Source organism: Fusarium solani (genome assembly GCF_023522795.1).
Source record: "Fusarium solani strain SB1 chromosome Unknown bctg00000000, whole genome shotgun sequence".
Lineage (NCBI taxonomy): Eukaryota > Fungi > Ascomycota > Sordariomycetes > Hypocreales > Nectriaceae > Fusarium > Fusarium solani.
This window is the reverse complement of record NW_027072157.1, coordinates 1,777,646-1,798,139: the sequence shown is the minus strand read 5'-3', so window position 1 is coordinate 1,798,139 and position 20,494 is coordinate 1,777,646. Positions and strand designations below refer to the sequence as shown.

Genomic DNA, 20,494 nt, shown 5'->3' with positions numbered 1-20,494 from the left:
CGGGAACGAGCCGTTCATCGGGGGCGCCCGTTGATACCGCCGCCGGGGAAGGCCTCGGTTCCACCTCCCTGAGGTGCTCCGTAAATCCTCTGTGTGTTCATTAGAGCAATTGCTGGTTTGTTCCGGACCTCGAGACTGTAGATGCCGCAGTCGAATAGGAAGAAACGGAAGATGATGGCCAACAACGCAGGCACCGCGCCGGAACCAATGACAATGCGCCAGATGCCGTCCAAGGCCTTCTTGCACTCCTCTTCGTGCAGTCTATCGAGACCACAGCGCATTCCTTGAAGGTCATGGCTCCTTTGGAAGCCAAGAAGCACAAAGAGGCCAACCAACTGGGCCAGGGCCTGGCCGATCGGCTGCATCATGAAAACCGAAGACAACATGGTAGCTCGAGATTGAGTGCTGGACCATTCCGATGTAATTACTGCGCTGAGGGGATATTCGGCTCCGATTCCTGTCATGTTTGTTAGCATCCCATCCTTGGTGATGTCGTCGAGCTTTGGTTGATTTGGGTGACGCACCAATCCCCATGACAAAGCGCCACCAGATAAAGAGACCCAAGAAAGAGAGATCATTGTAGCCGTGACTGCTAGTAGCTACACCGATCGTAGAAACAATTACAAGAACTAGTTCGATGCCGTAGAGGCGGGTTCGACCATACCGGTCCGCGAGGTAGCCGAAGAGTAGTTGGCCGATGACGGAGCCAAGGAGAGTAAAGAAGTTGATGAGAAGTCCGGACCACTCTGGACCATTGGGCCAGTAGACAAATGCGATGGAAGCGAGAATGACGTTTGTGGAAAAGAGGTTATATCTGCAAGAGCGTTAGGGGTGACTGTTAAATCCAAAGTAGGTGATGAAGGGGTGCAGAAGCATGTAGATGTCGGTAATGGATGCAGTGGGAGAGCGAGCTTACGAATCTGTTAAAAAGCCCGATGCGCAAACGCCCCAAATGCGAAAGTTCCATGCGTTCAAGTCGAGCTCGTAGCGCAGTTGTTGACGATCCTATTTCCAGGAAGTGCTCATTAGCCGGGAGGTCTGGGTTTTCATGACAGGGGATCCATAGGCGATGGTCACCGAGAGCGGACTTGACAGCAAAGATGGGCACTCAATGCGACAAAGCATTGGCTGAACTTACTTGGGCATCTTGTGAAGGCAATGCAGAGCTGTCGGAACCTAGGAAACCGCGGTTCTGGCGCATAGAATATCTGGAGAAGAGAGGCATGGCTTGCGACGGGATAGCGACGCGTCGCAGGAGCTCCAAGGAGGACGAATGAATGGCCTGAGCTGCGCCGCGAATTCAAATGAGGCAGACTCAGCTGGAGCTGGCAGCCACGAGGCCGAGAAATCGGACAGAAGTTGGCGGACAAGAAATGCCCAGAACAAGAGACAGAGCGACAGAGATTCTCATGGCCGTGCTTCGTTCAGCAGTGATGGAATGGAAGAGATATGTTACTGCCAGGTTGAAGCAGGCTGCGCAGCATGGTGTGGGAGGGCATCGCAGGACTGTGCGGCAGTTGCGTGAGGACTGTGCGCCAAGCAAACACCGCAATGGATGGCGCCGTACGAAAAAAGCAGCTGGTTCCTTTAGCTGACCCTTGGCTCGACTTGGCTGCGCTTGGCTGAGTCCTTCGATACCCTTGCTCGAATTTGGTCGGAGCTTGGCTGTTGCGGGCAGGAAATGACAGGTGAAGTAAACCGAACAGGGCGTCCAGGGTGTCGTCTCCGGGGGAGCGGCTTGGGGTGGTTGACCTTTGAAAAAAAGGTTGAATCGAGTCGAGTCAAGTCAAGTCGAGTCGAGCAGATTAGAATCCGGCCAGGGCGGAACGACCGCTGCAGTGTTGGGTCGGTTCCCCGTCCTCGTCCCCTTGTCGGCTGGTCCTCGTCGTCCGTGTCGGCAGGAAATTGTGAGACTTGCCTGTGACTTGAGCACTCAAGAAACCGGGGAGGGTATTGTTGCCCGAGTCTGGAGCGATTGTGGCTTGCAGTTCTTGCAGGGAATCGACCGTTCAGCCCGTTGAGAAAATTCCCTAGACAGACAGCGGGATGGGGGCTAATAATGCGTGCTGCGTGCTCCGGGGGAGAGGCGTGCTAATGAGACAGTGCCAATATCTCGGCGAGGGCACGTGGTGTTGAAGCTTGGTTGTCATGAACGGAGACGTGGGGGGAGAGGTTACATAAGCGCACGAGGCGTCTAGGCCCAAGACATGGCACTTTACAACTGGGGATGTACAATTCTGCAATCTGGAGAAGTTGTACCACCCACACTGTTTTTAAGACTGGTTAATAAATGTCATGATTGCCTATTGAAGAAGTAAAGACTTTGCATTTGCAGAGTAAGGCGCGCAATTGTAGAATCTTATGTAACAGCTTTTTGGTGAACCCACCTGTGTAAGTCAGTGCTAGCTGACTATGCGCCAACACTACCTATCTCCTAGTCAGACTCCTTTGCCCAGAGTTTCTGAAATTAACGGGAGCAACTATCGAAACTCTTGGGTCTCTACCGTATTGGGCTAGGCGCTCCCAAGACCGAACGATGGAATCCCAGATCGACGTGATCCGTCGAGATCCAAGTGGATGGATGGATGGCAACCTTGAGTCTGAGTCTTGTGCTTGGGTATCAAAGGTGTTCAAGGTACTTGGCCCAATCCCGGGTCGCCTTCCCTGTTCCTTCGCTCCTTCCTTGGGATGCTCGGTACCTACTCAGTACAGGCGCCTTCCATTTATTTGCTTTTCTTTACTTAGTCGTCCATAACCATCCATCATCGAAAGATGCTACCCTCCCCTTCCTCCTCGATGATTCCATCCCCAACTTTCACTCGATTCACACCAGAGACAAGGCTCGCTGCACCAATGGCATTACTCGGATAGAGGATGGTGCTGGACCCAACCATTCCTGAACCAGGAGGTGTTCGAGGCTCCAATGGAAATTACTTACAGCGCAGCACTGTCGGCTGTACGTACCACATACATAGAAACGTGGGTGACACAGCAGTTGGATCCATCCACGGCTCCGAACACGCGCTTTCATCTTTACTCTTTTTGTCGCGCCCCAGCGGAACACGTCGTCGCCATGTCAAGTGACTTTGGGAGTAAACATCGACTCTCCCCTGTCTACAACACGCGATGTGATGCAAGTGCTGGCGAAAACGGTGAGCCGGCTGTCCAGACAGTCGGGAATTGTCAGCGGAACAGCGACCCGACAGCCTAGTGCGCTCCAAAGCGAGGTCCCCAAGTCCCTTGAGCGAAGCAAAAGCAAGCAAGAAGGGTAACAGGAAGAAAAAAAAACGAGGCCCCGCGAACAAGAGCCCCACGGGACCAGGATCGCTTAGTGTGAGCAAGCCAAGATTCTTCCAACCAAAGGCCACCAAAGACCAAGATGGCTCCAGAAAGACGGGGCCCCAAAACGGCTCCAAGACGGATGCACCCCTTGCACCCAGCCCATCAGGATGCCGCATCGACCCCCGTGCGCGATGCTCCCGTCGTCAGTGGACCACCAATCGACGACAAGCTTCTGTCCATGTGGCGCTGGCCCTTGGCTCTCCGTTGCCGAACTATGATTCTCCCCGTCTCCGGACGACGACCTCTGTCGATGCGCTTCTCTCTGTTGGCAAACAACTGGCCCTCCTGCGGCTTTGCGACGGGCAGCGTGCGGCGTGCCTGTCTGTGTGTGGCTAGCCTTGTGGTCTTGGCTGCCGACGACGTGGGACCCAACTCTCGGGACAGAGCGAGACGGAAGAGCCCCTCGTCGACCGTGGAAACCGACCGCGTCTGTCTGCCTCCCAACGATTTGCGATGGATGATGCTGGCCCGCAGCTGGTCTAGGAACAAACGAAAGACTTCTTCTAGGATCTGACCTTGGACTCTCTGCGCTGGAACTGCTACAGTACTCTACTCTGGATTCTAGCTGTTGCATCTCCGGTTTGGGCTGGCTGCTCCGACTGCGCCCACGCCTACAGTACCCATCTCTACGTCAGGTGTCGTTCTGCGCCGTGCAGCTCCCAACTCTGCCTCGTCTGTAAAGTTGGAGACCATCAGCACGTTGCGCCGTCCCAAGTCTGCGATCTGCCTGCCTGTGTGTCTGCGCATACGTGACTGAGACTCGGTCCAAGTCCATCTGTCTGTCACCGGCCGTATCGGAGGGGTAGGTTAATGCACCAGCAGCATCCGAGCTACCCATGCCGTCAAGTGCCTGAGTCCGCCCTTGCTTGTATGAGTGTATGCGGTGCCTCTACGTATATCGACTTGTTGAGAGTCTGTTACTTGCGCCAGCCTGGGCATCCACGAGCCCAGCCTCAGCAGCAGCAGCCAAGAGCACGCCTAATCGCTCTTCCTTCTTATTCACACAAGCTTCTACCACACGCACACATTCTCACTCACACACTCAACTCTTTCCCGTCACCGAGAGCTCGAGAGCCAAGAAGTAGTACGGCATCAATCTGGACAAGACGTTCTTGGGGCTGGTAACTGGGATCTTCGAGACGGCGCCGGCAGAGACCACTCGCACCTTCTTTGCCGTTGTGACCGTGTCATGACATGTCCCCACAGCTCGGTCAGTCTGATCGCCCTCGACTGCCACCAGCGACAGCATGTCGTCCTCGGGCTCATCCTTCACATCTTCGTCGCTCGGCCGCCCACCAACATACGGACGAACCTACGTCAGTCCCGTTGACTCGACGTGGACCCCGACCTCCGGCATATCGACCATTTCCGCTCCGACCACCGAGGGGTCGACCACTGAAACCTCGGCGCTTGATCTGGGGCCTCCGGGCTTCCAGGCAACGATGTACGCTCCCACGAAGCCCGACGATGCCTCTGCCTCTGCCGCTGCATGACGCTGACTTCGGCCTTGCAGAATACTCTTTCAAGATACACCGGACGAGCGAGTCGTCTACCTAGGGCCATGGGAGGTGGTGGGATCTGAGCAACGTCGTGTGCTCTGGCAGGGAAGCTACCAGAACGAGCTTCTCGAGCATTTCCGTGCGTCTCGTCGTCGGCTCTGTGCCAATTCATTGTCAGCTAACTCGTCGCATCGCAGTGCCTTCAGACACACCTTCAGACATCCATCCTCATACCCTCCACTCGCGTCATCGCCCGTATTATGACCCCGCGGACATGGAGCGATACATTACGTTTCAGGAGCCCCATCGAGTTCGATACACAACGGATGAGGGCGTGTGCATCCACGACCAATTCATCAAGATCAGATACGAATTCACGACAATCGAGAGCTCGATCCAATTTCAGGGCGACTTGCGCCGGAAGGACCTGGTTGACTTTTATGACGTCGACGTTGTCTGGACCAATGTGCATGGTCGCACGGATAGCTTTGGGAAAGTAAAGGGCATCGGAGCTATCCAGAGGCTCAAGCTGTGGAGAGATCGCTATACGACATTCCACTCGCTCAGCGTGTGGGCGAACAAGACGGATGGGCAATACCGTGAATACGATATCCACTGCTTCGACGGTGAGATTCGAGGACGGGATGACAGGGCAAAGCAGCTTCGACTAAATGCCTCTGGTCGGCGTCACAACACGGGTGATGATCATCATTCGCATCGGCGCTTCTCCCTGGCGCATCGCATGCGACCTCGAACCAGAACGAGCGATTCGTCGGAGCCAAGGTCGATGCAGCCGACGCTGGACATACGATACTTGGCCATCCAGTTTACCGAGCGTCAAGGTGATTAATCGTATCTCGAGGGGGCATTGGTTGCGATCCTCGAGGTTCCAAACCGGTTTCGAAGCATCAGCTAACGGTCAGCCCAGCATATCGACGATTCCTCGAGACGTGGCTCTATTGCCACAGTTCGGACCGCGAATTCAATGGGATCCCATTTCCGCCGAACCACTTTGAGTTGCCCTCACCGCAGATTTTGCCGGGACATTCTCCCGATTTACCGCTATCTGGTTGGCAGAACCACACTCTAGACTCGGTGCCCGAACCCTCGGATGCGGCCGAAGCTACGCCTTGAGGCTTGGTACGGGCAGTATCAAAGTGTCAAGTGCCAGATGCAGCAGCGGTAGCCAACCAGTTGCACCACTAGGCCGAACCACATGCCTACGGCGCAGCATGCGGGTGGGGTGACAACCGTTTGCAGGGTCCCAAAAAGCGATAGATCGCAGTTTCGCTTGACCCAAGGACCTGAAAGTGCCGGGGACGGAGTGATTTTCGGCGGTCGTGGGGGGTCATGTCAGGTTGGCTGACGGCAGAGACAGCGGCTTTGCTAGCATGGACTGGGAGCGGCGCGGCGGCGGACAGCCGTTTGCATATGCCACATGTTGTCCTCCGTGGGCAGACTGCTCGGGCGTACTCAAGCCCCACCCCGAGCCTACAAACCCCGCGATACCTAGTATCAGACCACGGCCCTTGTGTCGTCATTGCAAAGGGTAAGGCAAGCCCAGACAGGAGGGGGACAGCCCAGCCATGAGGGGGGGTCATAAAACAGAAGCTCCCTTGGCTCGTTGCGGTGCTCCCCTCTCGACATACATCCACTGGCCTTTTTCAGCTTGATATTGTCGTCATGAAGGTTATCCTCGCCATCAATGCCGGGTCCAGCTCGGTCAAAATCTCAGTCTACACGTCGGAGAAGGGCGCGGTGCCCCGCGAGATCGCAGAAGCTCAGATCAGCGGCCTCACTGCCCCACCAGCACAGCTCACTTACAAACGTCTGGGCGAAAAGGTCATCAAGGCCAAAGAGGTCGGCGATGCTGTCAAGAACCAGGAGGACGCCTTCGATCTGCTTCTCGATACCTTCGTCGACGATACAGAGCTGAAGGAGATCTCGTCCAAGAAGGACATTGCAATTGCCAGCCATCGCATCGTCCACGGCGGCGACTACGACTGCTCCCAGATCATCACCTCAGACACGTATCACCACCTCGAAGAACTTAGCGACCTCGCGCCGCTTCACAATGGTGTCGCCCTGAGCATTGTCGATACATGCATCAAGGCGCTCCCCGAAACCGTCAATGTCGCCTGCTTCGACTCACAGTTCCACACAACTATACCACCCCACATCTACACATATCCCATTAACCCCAAGATCGCAAAGAGCAATCGCCTGCGGAAGTATGGCTTCCACGGCATCAGCTACGCCTTCATTACGCGATCGGTAGCCGAATACCTCAACAAGGACGTCGGCGAGCTCAACATGATCGCACTCCATCTGGGCAGCGGTGCCAGTGCCTGCGCCATCAAGGGAGGCAAGAGCTGGGATACGAGCATGGGACTGACGCCTCTGGCCGGCCTCCCAGGTGCGACCCGAAGCGGCAGTGTTGATCCAAGGTGAGACAGCCCAGCCAGGCACCCCAGCCCCACCGGATGAAGCGGAATCCTACATTCATCAGATCATCCAAGAGATCCGGACCCGATGAGGGTTCCCTTCTAAATAAAGTCCCTTGCATGCTAACCCCTTGTCAACCTTACAGTCTTGTCTTCCACTACGCCAGCGATGTGGGGAAGCTGTCCCCTGCCTCCACCAAACACCTTCACATCTCGCGCGCGGAGGAGATTCTCAACAAGGAGAGCGGATGGAAATCCATGACGGGCACCACCAACTTTGGCGTTGTTGCCGAGTCGGATGACCCCACCCACCGCCTCGCTTTTGACATCTTTGTTGACCGCGTCTCGGCTTTTATTGGATCCTACTTTGTCTCTCTGGAAGGCCGCGTTGATGCTCTCGTCTTTGCCGGTGGCATTGGCGAGCACAGCGCCAAGCTCCGGGCTGCCGTGGTTGAGCGAGTCGCTTGTCTAGGTTTTGCGATTGATGGGACTCGTAACCAGGAGCCCCTCAAGGACGTGGTCCAGGAGCTTGGCAGCCCCGACGCCTCTCAACGGGTGCTTGTCTGCCAGACGGACGAGCAACTTGAGATGGCCAGACTATGCGCAGAAAAGGAAGACCTGTGGTAACTAACTAACTACAGTAATGACGACGCCCGCTTGACGCGGGTATGATGTGACATGGCTGGAGTAATGATGACGGAAACGAACGGAGCAACTCTAGCGATTGAATGAATGATAGACTTGGGAATAGATGAATAAACGAAAATTAGAAAATGACTAGACGAATGCAGGTAGTAAATGACAAGGGTCGAAAGACCCGGATTCATATCAGGATGAATACAAAGTTGCATGTGGTTGTGACAAGGGAATTGGTAGGTTGGTTGAGAGTGTCCATCCACTGTCACAACCACAACCTTTGGAGATAAGCAACCGAGCAACTCTATTCTCACGCCATAAGCAAATCAAGTCACTCAGCTCGGGCCACTCGAATCACCGCATTGGTATAAACTGTAATGAAGAGCAAAGTGGTATCAATTGCGCACAGCTCGGGCGTTCCCCCCTCTAACTCTGCATTGCGCCGAATCAGCGCCCTGATCGACAACTCGAGAGTGAATATACAGGTATGTGAATAATCCAGTCCAATCCAACAATGGCCGTCTAGTCACGGCGCCCAGCAGCCGTGTGCTGTACCGCTGTCAATCCTTTGTCAATCCTTTTTGCGCCCCCTCTCCAAGCCCGAGCCCCGGAGATGCCCGAAACGGCTCTCGACCTTGAGGCCGCTGCCGCCCCTCCCCTCCTCGTATACGTTGCTAAGAGACAACAGAAAAAATCATATCATCAACCAAAAAAAAAAAACCTGTCAACGCCGTGCGTTTGTTTTCCGCCCCCCGAACTTCGAGGCTCCAATGGAGCGCTTCCTGTCGTTTATCTAATCCGTAGTAGTGTGGGAGAATAACCATGCCGTGACGCCATGTCGTGTACTTGCGACACTGTCCATGTCCCTGAGAACCTTTTTTAAAAAAAAAATATCAAAAAGAAATCACCGTGATAAAACGCCGTTATCCGTTCGGGTTGTTCCTCGTGTACTCATATACAAACCCGCAGGTTGAAACATGTCCGAGTGGGTTTGAAAAAAAAAATACGCCCTTTGTGTGGGGGGCCGTTCATAAAATAGTGTCGAGAATTTTTGCGTTGAAGAGGATGAAGAGCGGTGGCGGGGTGTGGGTGCTGGTGTTGGTGTTGGTTGGTGGTGTTTGGGCGTGCGTGCGTGCGAGATTGGAAACGATTAGGATTATCAATAGAGCATATGTGACGGTGGTGGTTTGAAAGATGTCAAGGATGCCAGGGCGACAGACATTCAAACACCAGCGCCCTCTTGGCAGGCCACCGCCATGGCCAGAGCATCAAGACCGCTTGGTGTTCTGTCAGCAACAGGGCGGCCGAGAAGCGAGAGGTTGCGGCCTCGAACGTCCCAAGATCCACTGCCAACACTCGGTGAGGCCAGTGGGGTCGAGGGAAGAGGATAAGGGTCGGCGTCGCGACGGCTTCTAGAATCCCGGGACGAAGACGCGCGGCTCGCGGAAGGGCGTCCCGAGGTCGAATTGCGTCGTCCATCGGCCAGAGAAGCCCGGTGACCACGTTGAGAGCCCGAGGACCGGCTCTTGTCCTTGTAGTGAGTCTCGAGGTGCTGCTTCATGTTGTCGGCGCGGGTGAACTTCTTCTGGCAGCCCGCAAAGGTGCATTGGACAGCCTTCTCGGCGGTGTGGATCTTGGAATGGCGCGAGGCGTGGCCAGAGGTGGTGAATGTCTTTTCGCATCCGTGAGTGTCGCGGTAGCGGCAGGGGTACCGCTTCCCGGGTCGCTCGGGTATGGGCGACGACCGAGGCTGGCTAACCATCTCAGCGTCGTAGGAGGCCGAGCGGCTGCTGTCGGCGTAGGCAGCCTGCTTGGGGTCGAGGCTGTAGTCATGAGGAATAGTATACACAGATTGGTGTCGCGAGTAGTAGTCGACGCTGGGGGTCAGAGGCGACACTGGATCATTGCTCATCTGAGAGTCATAGGAGTCGGAGCGCAGCAGCTCAGGCGTGTTGGGTGAGGAAGCGTTGCTGCCAGGGGTGGGGTACGACTGAGCGAGGACATAGCTGGAGTGGAAGCTGACGGGTCGCGGTTGTTGAGGAGCAGCGCTCTCATCGTTGAGGAGGGATACGACCCGGCCGGCGGAATTGACAGCGTGCATTGTCATGAGAGGCAGCGGCTCAGGCTGAACGATTTTGAAGGTTCACGTTGAATTGGGATCCAAAGCAATTGCAGATCAGATCAAAGCGTCTCACGGATACGTAGTACACCAAAAGGTGCCTGGAATCGGTGACAGCGAGGGTGGTGGAGTCGTCCGGGAGCCGAAGCGGAGCTAAAGGGCGGGATGTCTAGCCACGGAGCTTGTCTAGACTCGAGAGGCCGAGGGGGCAACGATGCGATGGATGGCCTCCGCTTTTTTCAGGACACGGGACCGATTGATTTATCGCGGGTGTTTGTTTGCGCCTGAAAGACGACAGGGGTTTGTTCGGAGGCGTTATTGGCGTAAGGTAGGGATGAGAGACGAGCTGAAGGTGGAGATGGAGGCGGCGCTGGTGATAGCGGTGACGGCTCTGCAGGTTCTGGTGGGGAGAGCAAGGAGAGCGTCGGATGTCGAAATCATGAAGCGATGAGACGCGTAAATGTCGGTGGTGTGAGAAGCTGTCGCGGTGGTGTTGTAGTTGGTCGCTGTGTTGTTGTCAACGGCGGCGAGCCGAGAAGTGGTGAGAGGGGACAAGACGAGGCGAGACGGATGTGTCGAGGCGTCGAAGGTGTAAGAGCTCCCAGTAAGCCAAGCCAGGCACAGAAGAAGGCAGCCAAAGAGGACGAATGGCTTTGCTTGTTTGTATATAGGTATGTTACAGCGAAGGACTGATCAAGAAGACTTGATTCAAGAAGCAATATCAGTCAGCCAGAGGGGAGGAACCTTGTTGAAGATAGATAGCAAGAGGAGAAGAGGAGTAAGAAGTCAAACATCAAGCGAAACGAGGCTGGACGGATGGCTGGAGCTTTAAGTTTATAACCTGCACGAAGCGGAGAGAGGAGCAGTCAGTCACAGTGAGCGAGAGGTGAGTGGGAAGCAACGGGAACATGGGGAGTGAGCACAGCAAGCACAGACAGACAGCAATGGTTTGGTCGGTACACGCCTCCTCAGACCTGAGTCCTCAGATGGGGAGTGGAGAGGTGGGGATGAAAAGAAGGGATAGAGGGGATGGGATAGGGTGAAGGCCAGCATGGGAATTTTGCGCAACCCCATCGATCGATGGGATCGAGAAAAACTCGAGTGAGCGCAGAGAGAGGCCGCAGTTACGATGTACAGCGCAGCCTGTGGTCGGGCCCGGGGCATGCACTGTAGGTCCGTAGCTGGGGCATGAGCCACGGGGATGGGTCCGTCCCTGACCCATAGCAGTGGCGTGCGGTTTCCAAGAAGGAAACCTAAGGTCAGTCCGGGTCTTGGGAGGGGGTGGGGGTGTGGCGCATGGCGTGCCTCTAGCCCGACGCAGCACGGTAGGTACGTACACTTGAGATGCTTGAGGCTTTGAGTGCTAGCACAACTCACAAGTCACATCTCAGTCTCTCCAAAGAGGCACCTGCCCTGAGGGTCATCAGTAAGCTCCCGCTCCCCCTCACCACGCCCATCGGCCATCAGCGAGTGCTGCCAGACGGTTTTGGCCGGGGTTGCATAACAAAAGCAGAGCATCCAAGTGGGCCGGAAACTGGTGGTGTGGGGTCGCTTGCCCAGGGACAAGGGGGACAAGACTCATGGGTGATGGGCCACCAAGAAAATGTGAGTGACAGGGATTTCGGAAAGCGGGGCTTGTTCTGAGATGCTGCCAGGGTCGTGGCACAGAAGGTGCCAGGGCGCGCCAGGCTTACCTTGCGCTTGCCAACCTTGCCAGGGCAGGGCAAGGCAAGGCAAGGCAAGCAGGGGGCCCGGGAAAGGGCAAGCAGAAGAAAGAAGGAAAAAAGAAGGGCAGGGGCTTTTGATTGACTGACTACCCAACGCAAGCCATCGCCATCACAACCGGGGCGCTAGACCTAAAGGAGCACCTTCTCTCAAATAACGGCCTTGCGACTGTCGACTCCATCCTTCACGCGAATGAGTCCGGCAATGTCGATCACTCACTCTTCGCGACTTCAACTTCTCCGCATGGCAATGGATCCATGGCAAGGCCTGCCCTGGCCTGCCTGGTCGATGTGTGTAACACACACACGCACACTCGACCAGCTGCACAACCCAACGCGCGCGCCGCAATTGTTGCTGACCCTGGATGTCCATCATCCCCTCAACCCATGGCATCGCAATGGCTTTGACAACGCTCCGCCCTACCAGCAGCCGCCTCCATCCCGCCCTTATCAAACACGTTGTACGCTCTGCAACTCGGGCGAGATTTGCTTACTCGGCCGCATCTAGTCTGCCGCGGCGCAACGACGGTTGTAATCTCAACACCAGACCCGTTGGCCAACACCCACAGCGCAGCTGATAAGGTACATACGTACATACAGAGAACCTCTCCCACGGAACGGTACTCCGGATCCTGGACCCTGATTTCCTAACCATAATCTCGATCCCCGGTGCCTTCAGCGTCACCATGACGGATAGTGGGATAAAAGAAGCTAGTACGGGAGGTACCCAGGACCCCGAGACCCTGTACACCTAGAATCGCACCATGGTGACGTCAAGCTCAGAGCAGCAAGTCGTCAGCTAGACGTTCGAGACTGTGCGTTCGTCAAAGGTTGAGAACCGCGCTTACGGCAAACTGTCCAATCTTCAGCTATTCTCGCGACTCCATGTTCAGGTACTGTCGACCCCGACTACTGTATCTCTGGGTTCGAGACGGTGCCAGTCGCTTAACGCCAGACGAGAAAACATAGGGCTAGGGAGCACAACATAAACTCTCTTCCGTTGCTCATGCAGGGCAATCCCGTCACCTCCAGGATCTCGGTGAGCGTTGGGGAGGACCCTGCACATCCCCAATTGAAACCCCAATGTCTCCTATTGTTCCAGCTAACGCTGAATGGCTTCCTCGAGGCGGGGGAATAACATGGCTGTGAGGCTCTCTTGGGGAGACGCAAAGGGAAGGCAGCAAGGGAAGCCAAGGCGATCACAGAACAATACGAAATGTTTCCCCCTCTCTTCGCCTACGATGGGCTTATGCAGCGCCAATGGCGATGCCAACACGGCCAAACATGCGCAGGACATGAGAGGGGCACAGCGTTGAGCAAAGAGCTCCGTCATTCTGACAGCGCCCTGGACTGCGATGTTGGAAGGCATCCATCCATCCATACTGTCAAGTCAGTCAAGTCAAGGACCTCGGGCGTGTCTTCCTAGCCTTGGCCCTGGGGAACGTACCCCCGTCGCAATCCACTCGGGCCTATCCTTGTCTCAACCCATGGCCCGTCGCCGGTTGCGGGCGCCGAGAGGAGCAAGTGGGCCAGCGTGCGGTTGGACCGGGGCAGCTCACAAACACCCTACATCTCGTTTGGCCTAGCTTCTCTTCGCCAGCAGCAAAATCTCGGCGAGTGGAGGCGGACGGAGGCGGACGACAGTCCCCTGGGCGCTAACGTTTCCAGGGTCGTTCCCCAAGGGTCCCCATCAGGGCAGGGGATGAGCTTTGGCCAATAATCGGGCAGATCGAGAAAAATGCGATCAAGGGCGCGAAAATGTGGAAGAGCTGTGGAGCAGGGCCAATGCCAACTCTTGCACCTGCTTCTGACCGGCATCACCAGCCCCATCGCCCGGCTTTACGCAGTCCAGTTCAGACCAGGGGAGTGTCCAGCCATTGTCCAAAGATGATCGACTTGCAACGGACAGAAACTTGGACGTTTGAGACAACACCGCCCGTTCCCCTTGGTTAGGGGTGGTGGCAGTAAGCCATGACAGTGCTGCTTTCAAGAAGTTCCACCACTATGACAACCAGCTTACTGAATTTCCGCGTGCGCCAGTCATCAGAATGGCGTGCCTTGGACGTCTCGCCAAAGCTGTTAAAGACGCCGAGGACCAATGACAAACTTCCGGGGGGCCTCCGGAGGGTCGGCTCAGAAACTCTATCTGCAGAGCTCCGTACGCCTGCCCATGTTGGCTTCGGCGCGGAGGAGACCCCCGGGCCCGAAGGGCGTCGCAGATGGCTGCCACCAAACCCTTTTATCTCCCAGAAACGGTCACTAGGTTTTCTCGTCTAAAGCTGCTCCCACCAAGAGCGCTGTCGACATTCAGAAGTTGGCTGCATCCAATGACACGAAACCATGGTCATTTGCAATTTGGCGGGATGGGCTTTTGCTCTCTTCCCGTTCAAGGGCCCATCCATCCTCGGACCCTGGGCTTGCTTTTTTTTCTCTACACCCCTCCCATTGCGTCAAATTGACTTTCTCTTGCAACCTGCGTCTGCCAGGGTTCAAGGTGATGGCGGATGCGGCTGCGGCTGCAGACGCAGACCTCGTGCACTCAAGAGGCATCATGGTGACCATTTCAGTAAACGCGGGTCTGATCTGGTCTCCTCCCAACAATCTCTCGGTCGTTTTGCTCCGGATTGCCAGCCAGGTTCCACGAGATTCCCGCTGAACCCTGAGGCGGGCATTCAGGGTCCCCCCACCAAGCATACCATGGTGAAGGGACCGTGGGATAGTGTCTGGTGTGCAGATACCTCTAGCCGTCGACGTCATCAAATCTCGCGCATGGCTGGTGTTGGATGCGGCACTCTGTCGGCCATATCCTCATGTTCAAGGCCGTCTCTGGGGTCCCCATGAAGGCCATCGTCGCGGGGTGTCTATGTACCTCTAGAGTCTCAACCCTTAGGCCTTTGCAACTGATCGTCCCGAGAATGCGGCAAGGAATGAGGCTGCACAGGGTCCTTCCAGATCTGGGAGCGGGTAATGAGCTATCGGTTTCCAAATATGTGAACTCTCCGAGCGCGTGCCATGGCGGGTTAATAGCAGCCAAGCGAGTGTGGTTTCCCCGGAGAGCTTCTGCCATAGTTCGTCCTACTGTGCTGTCTAGTCGCCAGGGCACCCGAATCTGGGACAGTGGTACAAAACCTGGCATTAGAGATGCAAGATCATAAGGCCCGGGGTGCAAGTCTTCGGCGCGACCGTTCCTCGCAAGATTGGCCTCTCTGAGCCATGGCCGCCCCAGCGGGGGACATAAAACACGAGACTAAGGGAGGTGAGGGCACAGCCAATTCAGTCTCGTGTATTTTGTCCCCCGCTAGCCGCCCTGCCTTGGAAACACCGTCTCGAACGGCTTGGGAACAATTCTTGGTTTCTCCTTCTGCACGGCCACGAAGGCGTTTCAAAACTGGGTCGCTGGGCAGAGTGACCAACACGACGGGACTGGATTCCAGGAGCATGGGCGTGCGCAGACTGACGGACAGCAGCCGATCTGAAGTCCGGCAAGAAGAAAAAAAACGCAGACGGCCAATGCTCTACGTCAAGTTCCTTGGATGAACAAGAACGCCAGCCAGGGTCCTCTATACCGGTCAGCGGGGCCGAATGCTGGCGGCAACGGGAAGGGCATCGGAGGGTATTAAGGGTGATCGAGGCATCGAAAGGGATCGAGTCAACGAAGTTCAGTTCAGATCTCAACTTTGGCGGGGAATCGGCTAGTTTTGGGCTCTTTGGGTTGTCCCGCCCTGGCAGGCCAGCCTCATCGGTCCCACCCGTGTGGCTCGTGAGGGTCCCGCAGCCCGGCCTGAGGCTGGGGCTGCGAGGAAGGGTGAGGCAAGGAGGGAGGCGAAAGGTCAAGCAAGGGTTTTGGGGCTCCAGGTGGGAAGGGGAGTGGGAGGGAGTGAAGGCATCGTAGGGCTCGGAGGAGAGGGCCCGGAAGTACACGCAGTTACCAAGGGGAGGGGACCCGCCTAGCCTGGCCTCCCAGAAGCCGGCGATCATTACGGATCAAGGATGCTCAAGCGACCTCGAACAAGAAAGACATGACCTACACATGGCACACATGGCAAACAGGGACTACATCATCACCACCAACAACCAAACCACACGCCTCAGTAGTGGGGGAGAGGAGGGGCAACATCCCTCGACGGTGAGTGATGATGCGATGGATGCCTCTGTCGCTTCATCTCGCCTCCCCCCTCCTCGACACATGTTCCAAGACCTCCCTCTTCCTTTTAGCATAGATTGTCAGGCACCGGAAATCCAGCCGCGCGCCAAACCAGTCGCCCGGCGCCCGGAGCGGGTGGGCATCAAACCCGGGCGAGTCGGTGCCGTGTCGGTTTTCTTGTGTGCCTTTTGGATGAGACAAAACACCATGTGGTGTATCGCGGCGTTCAGGGACAAGAGAGAGCAGTTGTCTCCTAGGCAACTGACTATTCTTTTTTCTCATCACCGCCTTTCTACTCGGATGCTCTGAGTCGAGAACTCGAGCCAGATCGGTCCCTTTTGACATGATGTCATACGTCATTGGCTCCCTGCCCCCTGACATCTCCAGGGAATGGGCTTCGCCAAATCTCGCTACGCACGTATTCTTTTTCTTTTTTGATTTACCTCCACCAAGTCTTTCAGGTCCCGGCCTCGTGGGCGTGTGGGCTATTGCTGTTGAAGAAGCTGCAGGTGAACTGTCACTGTCACTAAGACCCTCCATGGCCGGTCTTTTGGGTACAGTCCAGAAATCGAGTCAGTTGGTCTTGGTCTTGGTCCCCGGGATCTTTGCTCCGCTACTTCGACTACTGTTCCATCCTTCATCGACGATTCCTTTTCATTCTTCAACACTCTCGGAATATGTCTACCGATCTCACCTACGCTACAGTGAGGTCCTAGCTTGAGCGCTGTGTTCCCCTGACTGATGACAACCCTAGATGGCGCGACGACGTCATAGCGTCTTGTCTATTCTGTTTTATTTTTGATTGCTTTTTCGTCCCGCAGCTGCGAGCTCTTAGCTCAGCCTTCGCTCCTTGTCTTCGTCTGTTGGCGGCGTCGTTTTGGCTTGATTGAGCAACGTCATGTAGGGGACATGTCATGCGTCTTTGTCTACTGGCTTCTCTCCATGGAGACCAAAATACCGCGCGCATGACTGGCGGCTGTTTTGATGTGAGGTTGTCGATCTCGGGGCAGAGGACCCTTTTCTTTTCCATCGGCCTTGTCGCGATACAGTACAGTACAGCATCCCCGCAAGCGTCCCCAATCTCCCCTTTCCCACAATCCACGGCCCAGGGGACCAGAAGCAACCCTCCATTGCAAAATCTGACCATGTCACATGGCGATGGGAGAATGGCAGATGGGTCCAATGGTCGAGCTGGGGGTTGAGATATGGGATTGCTCGTCCCGTTCCCGCTGAGAGTGTGCCTTGCCATGGATATCCTTGCTCTCTCGGGCTTGTCATCTGGATGAAGTGGCTCATCCACCAGGACGGCTCCTGTCTCGTGTTCGCAGACAACAGCATTCTACGCATCTCGATGCCCTGAAACAGCTGTCTTCTGGCGGTGAGGCACACTAAGCATCTCATGTCACAGGCACCACCCTTGCTCGGACGATGGATGAATGGGGTGCAATGGGCAAGCATGTATGGATGCAGATTATCCATGGACCAGGAACAAACAGACGGACGGCATGATCCAACAAGCTGGGATTCACGACAGAGATCTGCCAACTGCCTACCTACCCTGGACGAACCCTAGAATACACTGCAACCAGCAATGCCACCGTCTCGCATACCGTCGTGCCGCGGAATCTAGGGACTCTGTGCCTAGCGCAGCTGGCAACACAATGCGATGCACCTCTCGTGATCAAAAGGGCGCTTGATGAATCCTTCTTCTAGGAGTGAGAGAAGAGGAACCAATATCCTGCGGCCATGTCTGTCTGACAGGTCACGTTCGCGAAACAGTTGTCGATCTGCGTCGATCGATCGAGATTGGTGAAATTCTTTTTCCCATTCTTTTGTCTATCGGTTTCGGCGCAACACCCCGGGCGCAGCAACCTGCAGGATTGCCAACCTCTTGCTGCGCCGTTTCGTCGAACCGGAGGAACAGAACCAAGTTTTCCATGCTCCCGGGGATTGCAGTACGAGGCTCACATTTCTGCTCAGCATTCCAGGCTCAGGGTCGCTCTTTGGTGCGATAACTCGATGATCGAATTTGAACTACCTAACCGGGAGTAAACAGTTGATTTCTCCGCCCTTGGAGATCGCAGATCGTCCCCCGAAACGCCTTGTTCGCCGACAGTTCCCCGCCGCATGCCTGCTTCTCTCTGGCTTGATTTGAGGCCCCTTTGCTCGGTGTAGCTGTATTATCGTGCCCATAGCATACGGCGTGGCGTTACTGTACATGGAGTACAGTGCAGGTAGTACAACCCTGTGCTGCACCGCCTCTCTCTAGTACAGTACTGTATTCCAAGAAACCATGATCCATGGATGACAGTCCGATACGTCATCATTATGATGCCAATGTTGGTATCTGTCTGATGGGGATTTTGCACATTCCCATGCGAGCCCCTCCCCGTCTACCACAGAGTTACATCAATCCCATCCTTGCCTGTTTTTTTCCTGATTAATTCCGGAAACCTCATGACTTGCGCGCCGGCGGAGGGCCCATCTTGCTGGCCCCCGTGTCGACCCGCTTGGAGGCCGGTAGGTCCGGCACCTTGAAACCACCACCGCTCGGCGCCCCGCCGACCTGGGTAAAGGTTCCGCCCTTGAACCACCGGTCCTCCTCGGCCTTGCGCTTCTTGCTGAGCTCGGCCTGCATCTTGGGATCCACGAGCTCCAGTCCTTGCACAGGCGTAAAGGCGAGCGATGACGCTGTGCCGGCCGCCGAGCCGACTGTGCTTCCTACGCCCGAGGCGCGCAGACCGCGACCGCGCAGGTCGATGCTGGAAGCCTGGCCAAAGCCGCCAATGGACGAGGCCGCGCCTCCCACGGTACTGTTTCCTCCCCAGCCCTTGTTCTTGGCGCTGAGCTTTGCGCGTGTGCGCTGGTCGACCTGGATGCCTCGGATGCGCCCATCGTTGGCCGACCCGATCATGCCCATACCGACCGTCGTCTCACCGGTACCATATCCAACTTCCTTCTCTTCCTTGCCAAAGGCCATGCGGTTCTGGGCCTTGCGCAGATCTGTCATGGCAAGTGCCTCCTTTGCCTTGCGGGCGCGTCGTCCACCTCGCTTGCGAGCTGGCTTGTCATCCGGTACAGGAAGTGCACGCTGGCCCTTGTTGGGCGGTGGTTCTGTAAGCTTTTCTAGACGCTCGAGGCATGCCGACTTGAGTTCCTCTCCCGTAGACCCGTCAGGACTTGAGTGGATGCGATCTACTCGAGCGGCCAGCACCAGCTTGGCTGAAACGATCCTCATGGCCTGCTTCCTTAGGTCGTTGGGGATACCGCGAATCATTTCCGAGTTGAAAAGATAGCCCTGCTGACGGATACCAATGTTCGTAGCCAGACCGGCCTGCTTCTTTTTGGAACCCCATGAAGCGATGTTGCATGCCGGCGTCTTGGATAGACCTGTCAATCCACCTGCGGCATTGAGAAGCTGTGCTGCTGTGAGGGAGCCGATGAGGGCCGTTAGGTTGGGCGCAAAGATATTCATGCGTGACTGGACATATTCTGTCAAGGTTTGTTTGGCTTTGTTAAGAGCAATGACCATCTCGCAGGCCTTGAAGACGCGCTGCAGCTCCTCCGGGGTCATCTCGTGGCCCTTTGATGTGGTGGCCTCCACGGTCACAATCATGAGCGATGGCCCATCGAGAACTGACTTGAGGGTTATGCCAAGGGGGTTGTCGGTCGAAGTCTGGAGGGCCTTGATGCTCTCCGAGTCCATGGGGCCGTTGCCCAGGATGGCCACCACCTTGGCATACTCGAGGGGCGTCGTGACCAGTCGTTCCAGCTCGGGGAATCGAGTCGAGTAGTGATCGCGAATAAACTTGTGAACCAGCACCACCTCGCCGTCGATCTGGGTGGAGAGGCTGTTTGACTGGGTCAGGAGGTGATACTCGGGGTGGTCCTCAATGTTGCCGAGGCTTGTGCTCTGGGTAGCAGCTTGCGATCGATAATGTGCGATTTTCTGTAGGGTCCGAGGCAACACGTCAGGGCTGTTCGTCAAAATAACCGATGTAAACGAATCGTCCATCTTCAAGACGCAGCCGTTGTTGAACTGGCCGCGGGGAGTGGTACTAACCTCGAGGATTGGCTCCAGGGTCTGCATCAGGCTGGCGACGCTGCGGACGTCCTTGACGGCGCCTAGCTGCATCTTTTCGACCTTTACCTTTGTCGCCTCGGCGTCGTCTCTATCGTTGGATGGCTCGTTTTCGGATCCCTCGTCGTCCTTGGTCGCGGCGTCGCCGTCGACGTCCATAGCGTCGCGATCGCCATTTGCCTCTTCGTCCTTGACGAGGCCATCGTTCTCAAACTCTTCGGCCTCATCTCCGGAGCTGCCGAAATCGTTGAGCAAGTCTTCTGCGACGGTCGACATGATGGCGGCGCGATACAGTTGGACGATGCGGATGGATTGGGGTGATTGTCGCGACAAAGAGTCAGGTCGTGGAGCTGCGCTGTGAGTTGATGAGTTGTGGCTGGCTATAAATATTTGCCTGAATTAGGCTTCGAGGCTGCAGACGCCACAACTAAATGGTCCGTGCACAGCTGCCTTTTGGCCCCTCAGCCACAGTTCATTTTTTGAGCCTTGCTCCATGTCGCGTCGT

The 20,494-nt window shown here is 56.0% G+C and overlaps 6 protein-coding genes across 6 annotated transcripts; 3 read left to right on the top strand and 3 right to left on the bottom strand.

Annotated features, from left to right (window-relative positions):
* Positions 1 to 14: 14 nt before the first annotated feature.
* Positions 15 to 1,225, bottom strand: MRS44_000562 (uncharacterized protein; the record flags this gene model as incomplete). The annotated part of the gene is made up of 4 exons (XM_046278233.2): positions 15 to 457; positions 525 to 814; positions 917 to 1,005; positions 1,139 to 1,225. 4 exons carry the CDS (start codon positions 1,223 to 1,225, stop codon positions 15 to 17), a joined length of 909 nt encoding a protein of 302 aa, XP_046139197.2.
* A 2,154-nt stretch (positions 1,226 to 3,379) lies between these two features.
* MRS44_000561 (uncharacterized protein) lies at positions 3,380 to 4,099 on the top strand (the record flags this gene model as incomplete). The annotated part of the gene is made up of 2 exons (XM_065624106.1): positions 3,380 to 3,769; positions 3,908 to 4,099. The coding sequence occupies 2 exons, from the start codon at positions 3,380 to 3,382 to the stop codon at positions 4,097 to 4,099; spliced, it is 582 nt and encodes a 193-aa protein (XP_065479824.1).
* A 490-nt stretch (positions 4,100 to 4,589) lies between these two features.
* On the top strand, positions 4,590 to 5,975 carry MRS44_000560 (uncharacterized protein; the record flags this gene model as incomplete). Its single annotated transcript, XM_065624105.1, has 4 exons — positions 4,590 to 4,786; positions 4,856 to 4,980; positions 5,039 to 5,683; positions 5,770 to 5,975. 4 exons carry the CDS (start codon positions 4,590 to 4,592, stop codon positions 5,973 to 5,975), a joined length of 1,173 nt encoding a protein of 390 aa, XP_065479823.1.
* A 549-nt stretch (positions 5,976 to 6,524) lies between these two features.
* Positions 6,525 to 7,912, top strand: MRS44_000559 (uncharacterized protein; the record flags this gene model as incomplete). Its single annotated transcript, XM_065624103.1, has 2 exons — positions 6,525 to 7,288; positions 7,351 to 7,912. The coding sequence occupies 2 exons, from the start codon at positions 6,525 to 6,527 to the stop codon at positions 7,910 to 7,912; spliced, it is 1,326 nt and encodes a 441-aa protein (XP_065479822.1).
* Positions 7,913 to 9,143: 1,231 nt separating this feature from the next.
* MRS44_000558 (uncharacterized protein) lies at positions 9,144 to 10,022 on the bottom strand (the record flags this gene model as incomplete). The annotated part of the gene is made up of 1 exon (XM_046278234.2): positions 9,144 to 10,022. The coding sequence occupies one exon, from the start codon at positions 10,020 to 10,022 to the stop codon at positions 9,144 to 9,146; it is 879 nt and encodes a 292-aa protein (XP_046139199.2).
* An 8,341-nt stretch (positions 10,023 to 18,363) lies between these two features.
* MRS44_000557 (uncharacterized protein) lies at positions 18,364 to 20,265 on the bottom strand (the record flags this gene model as incomplete). Its single annotated transcript, XM_065624102.1, has 1 exon — positions 18,364 to 20,265. The coding sequence occupies one exon, from the start codon at positions 20,263 to 20,265 to the stop codon at positions 18,364 to 18,366; it is 1,902 nt and encodes a 633-aa protein (XP_065479821.1).
* Positions 20,266 to 20,494: the final 229 nt, after the last annotated feature.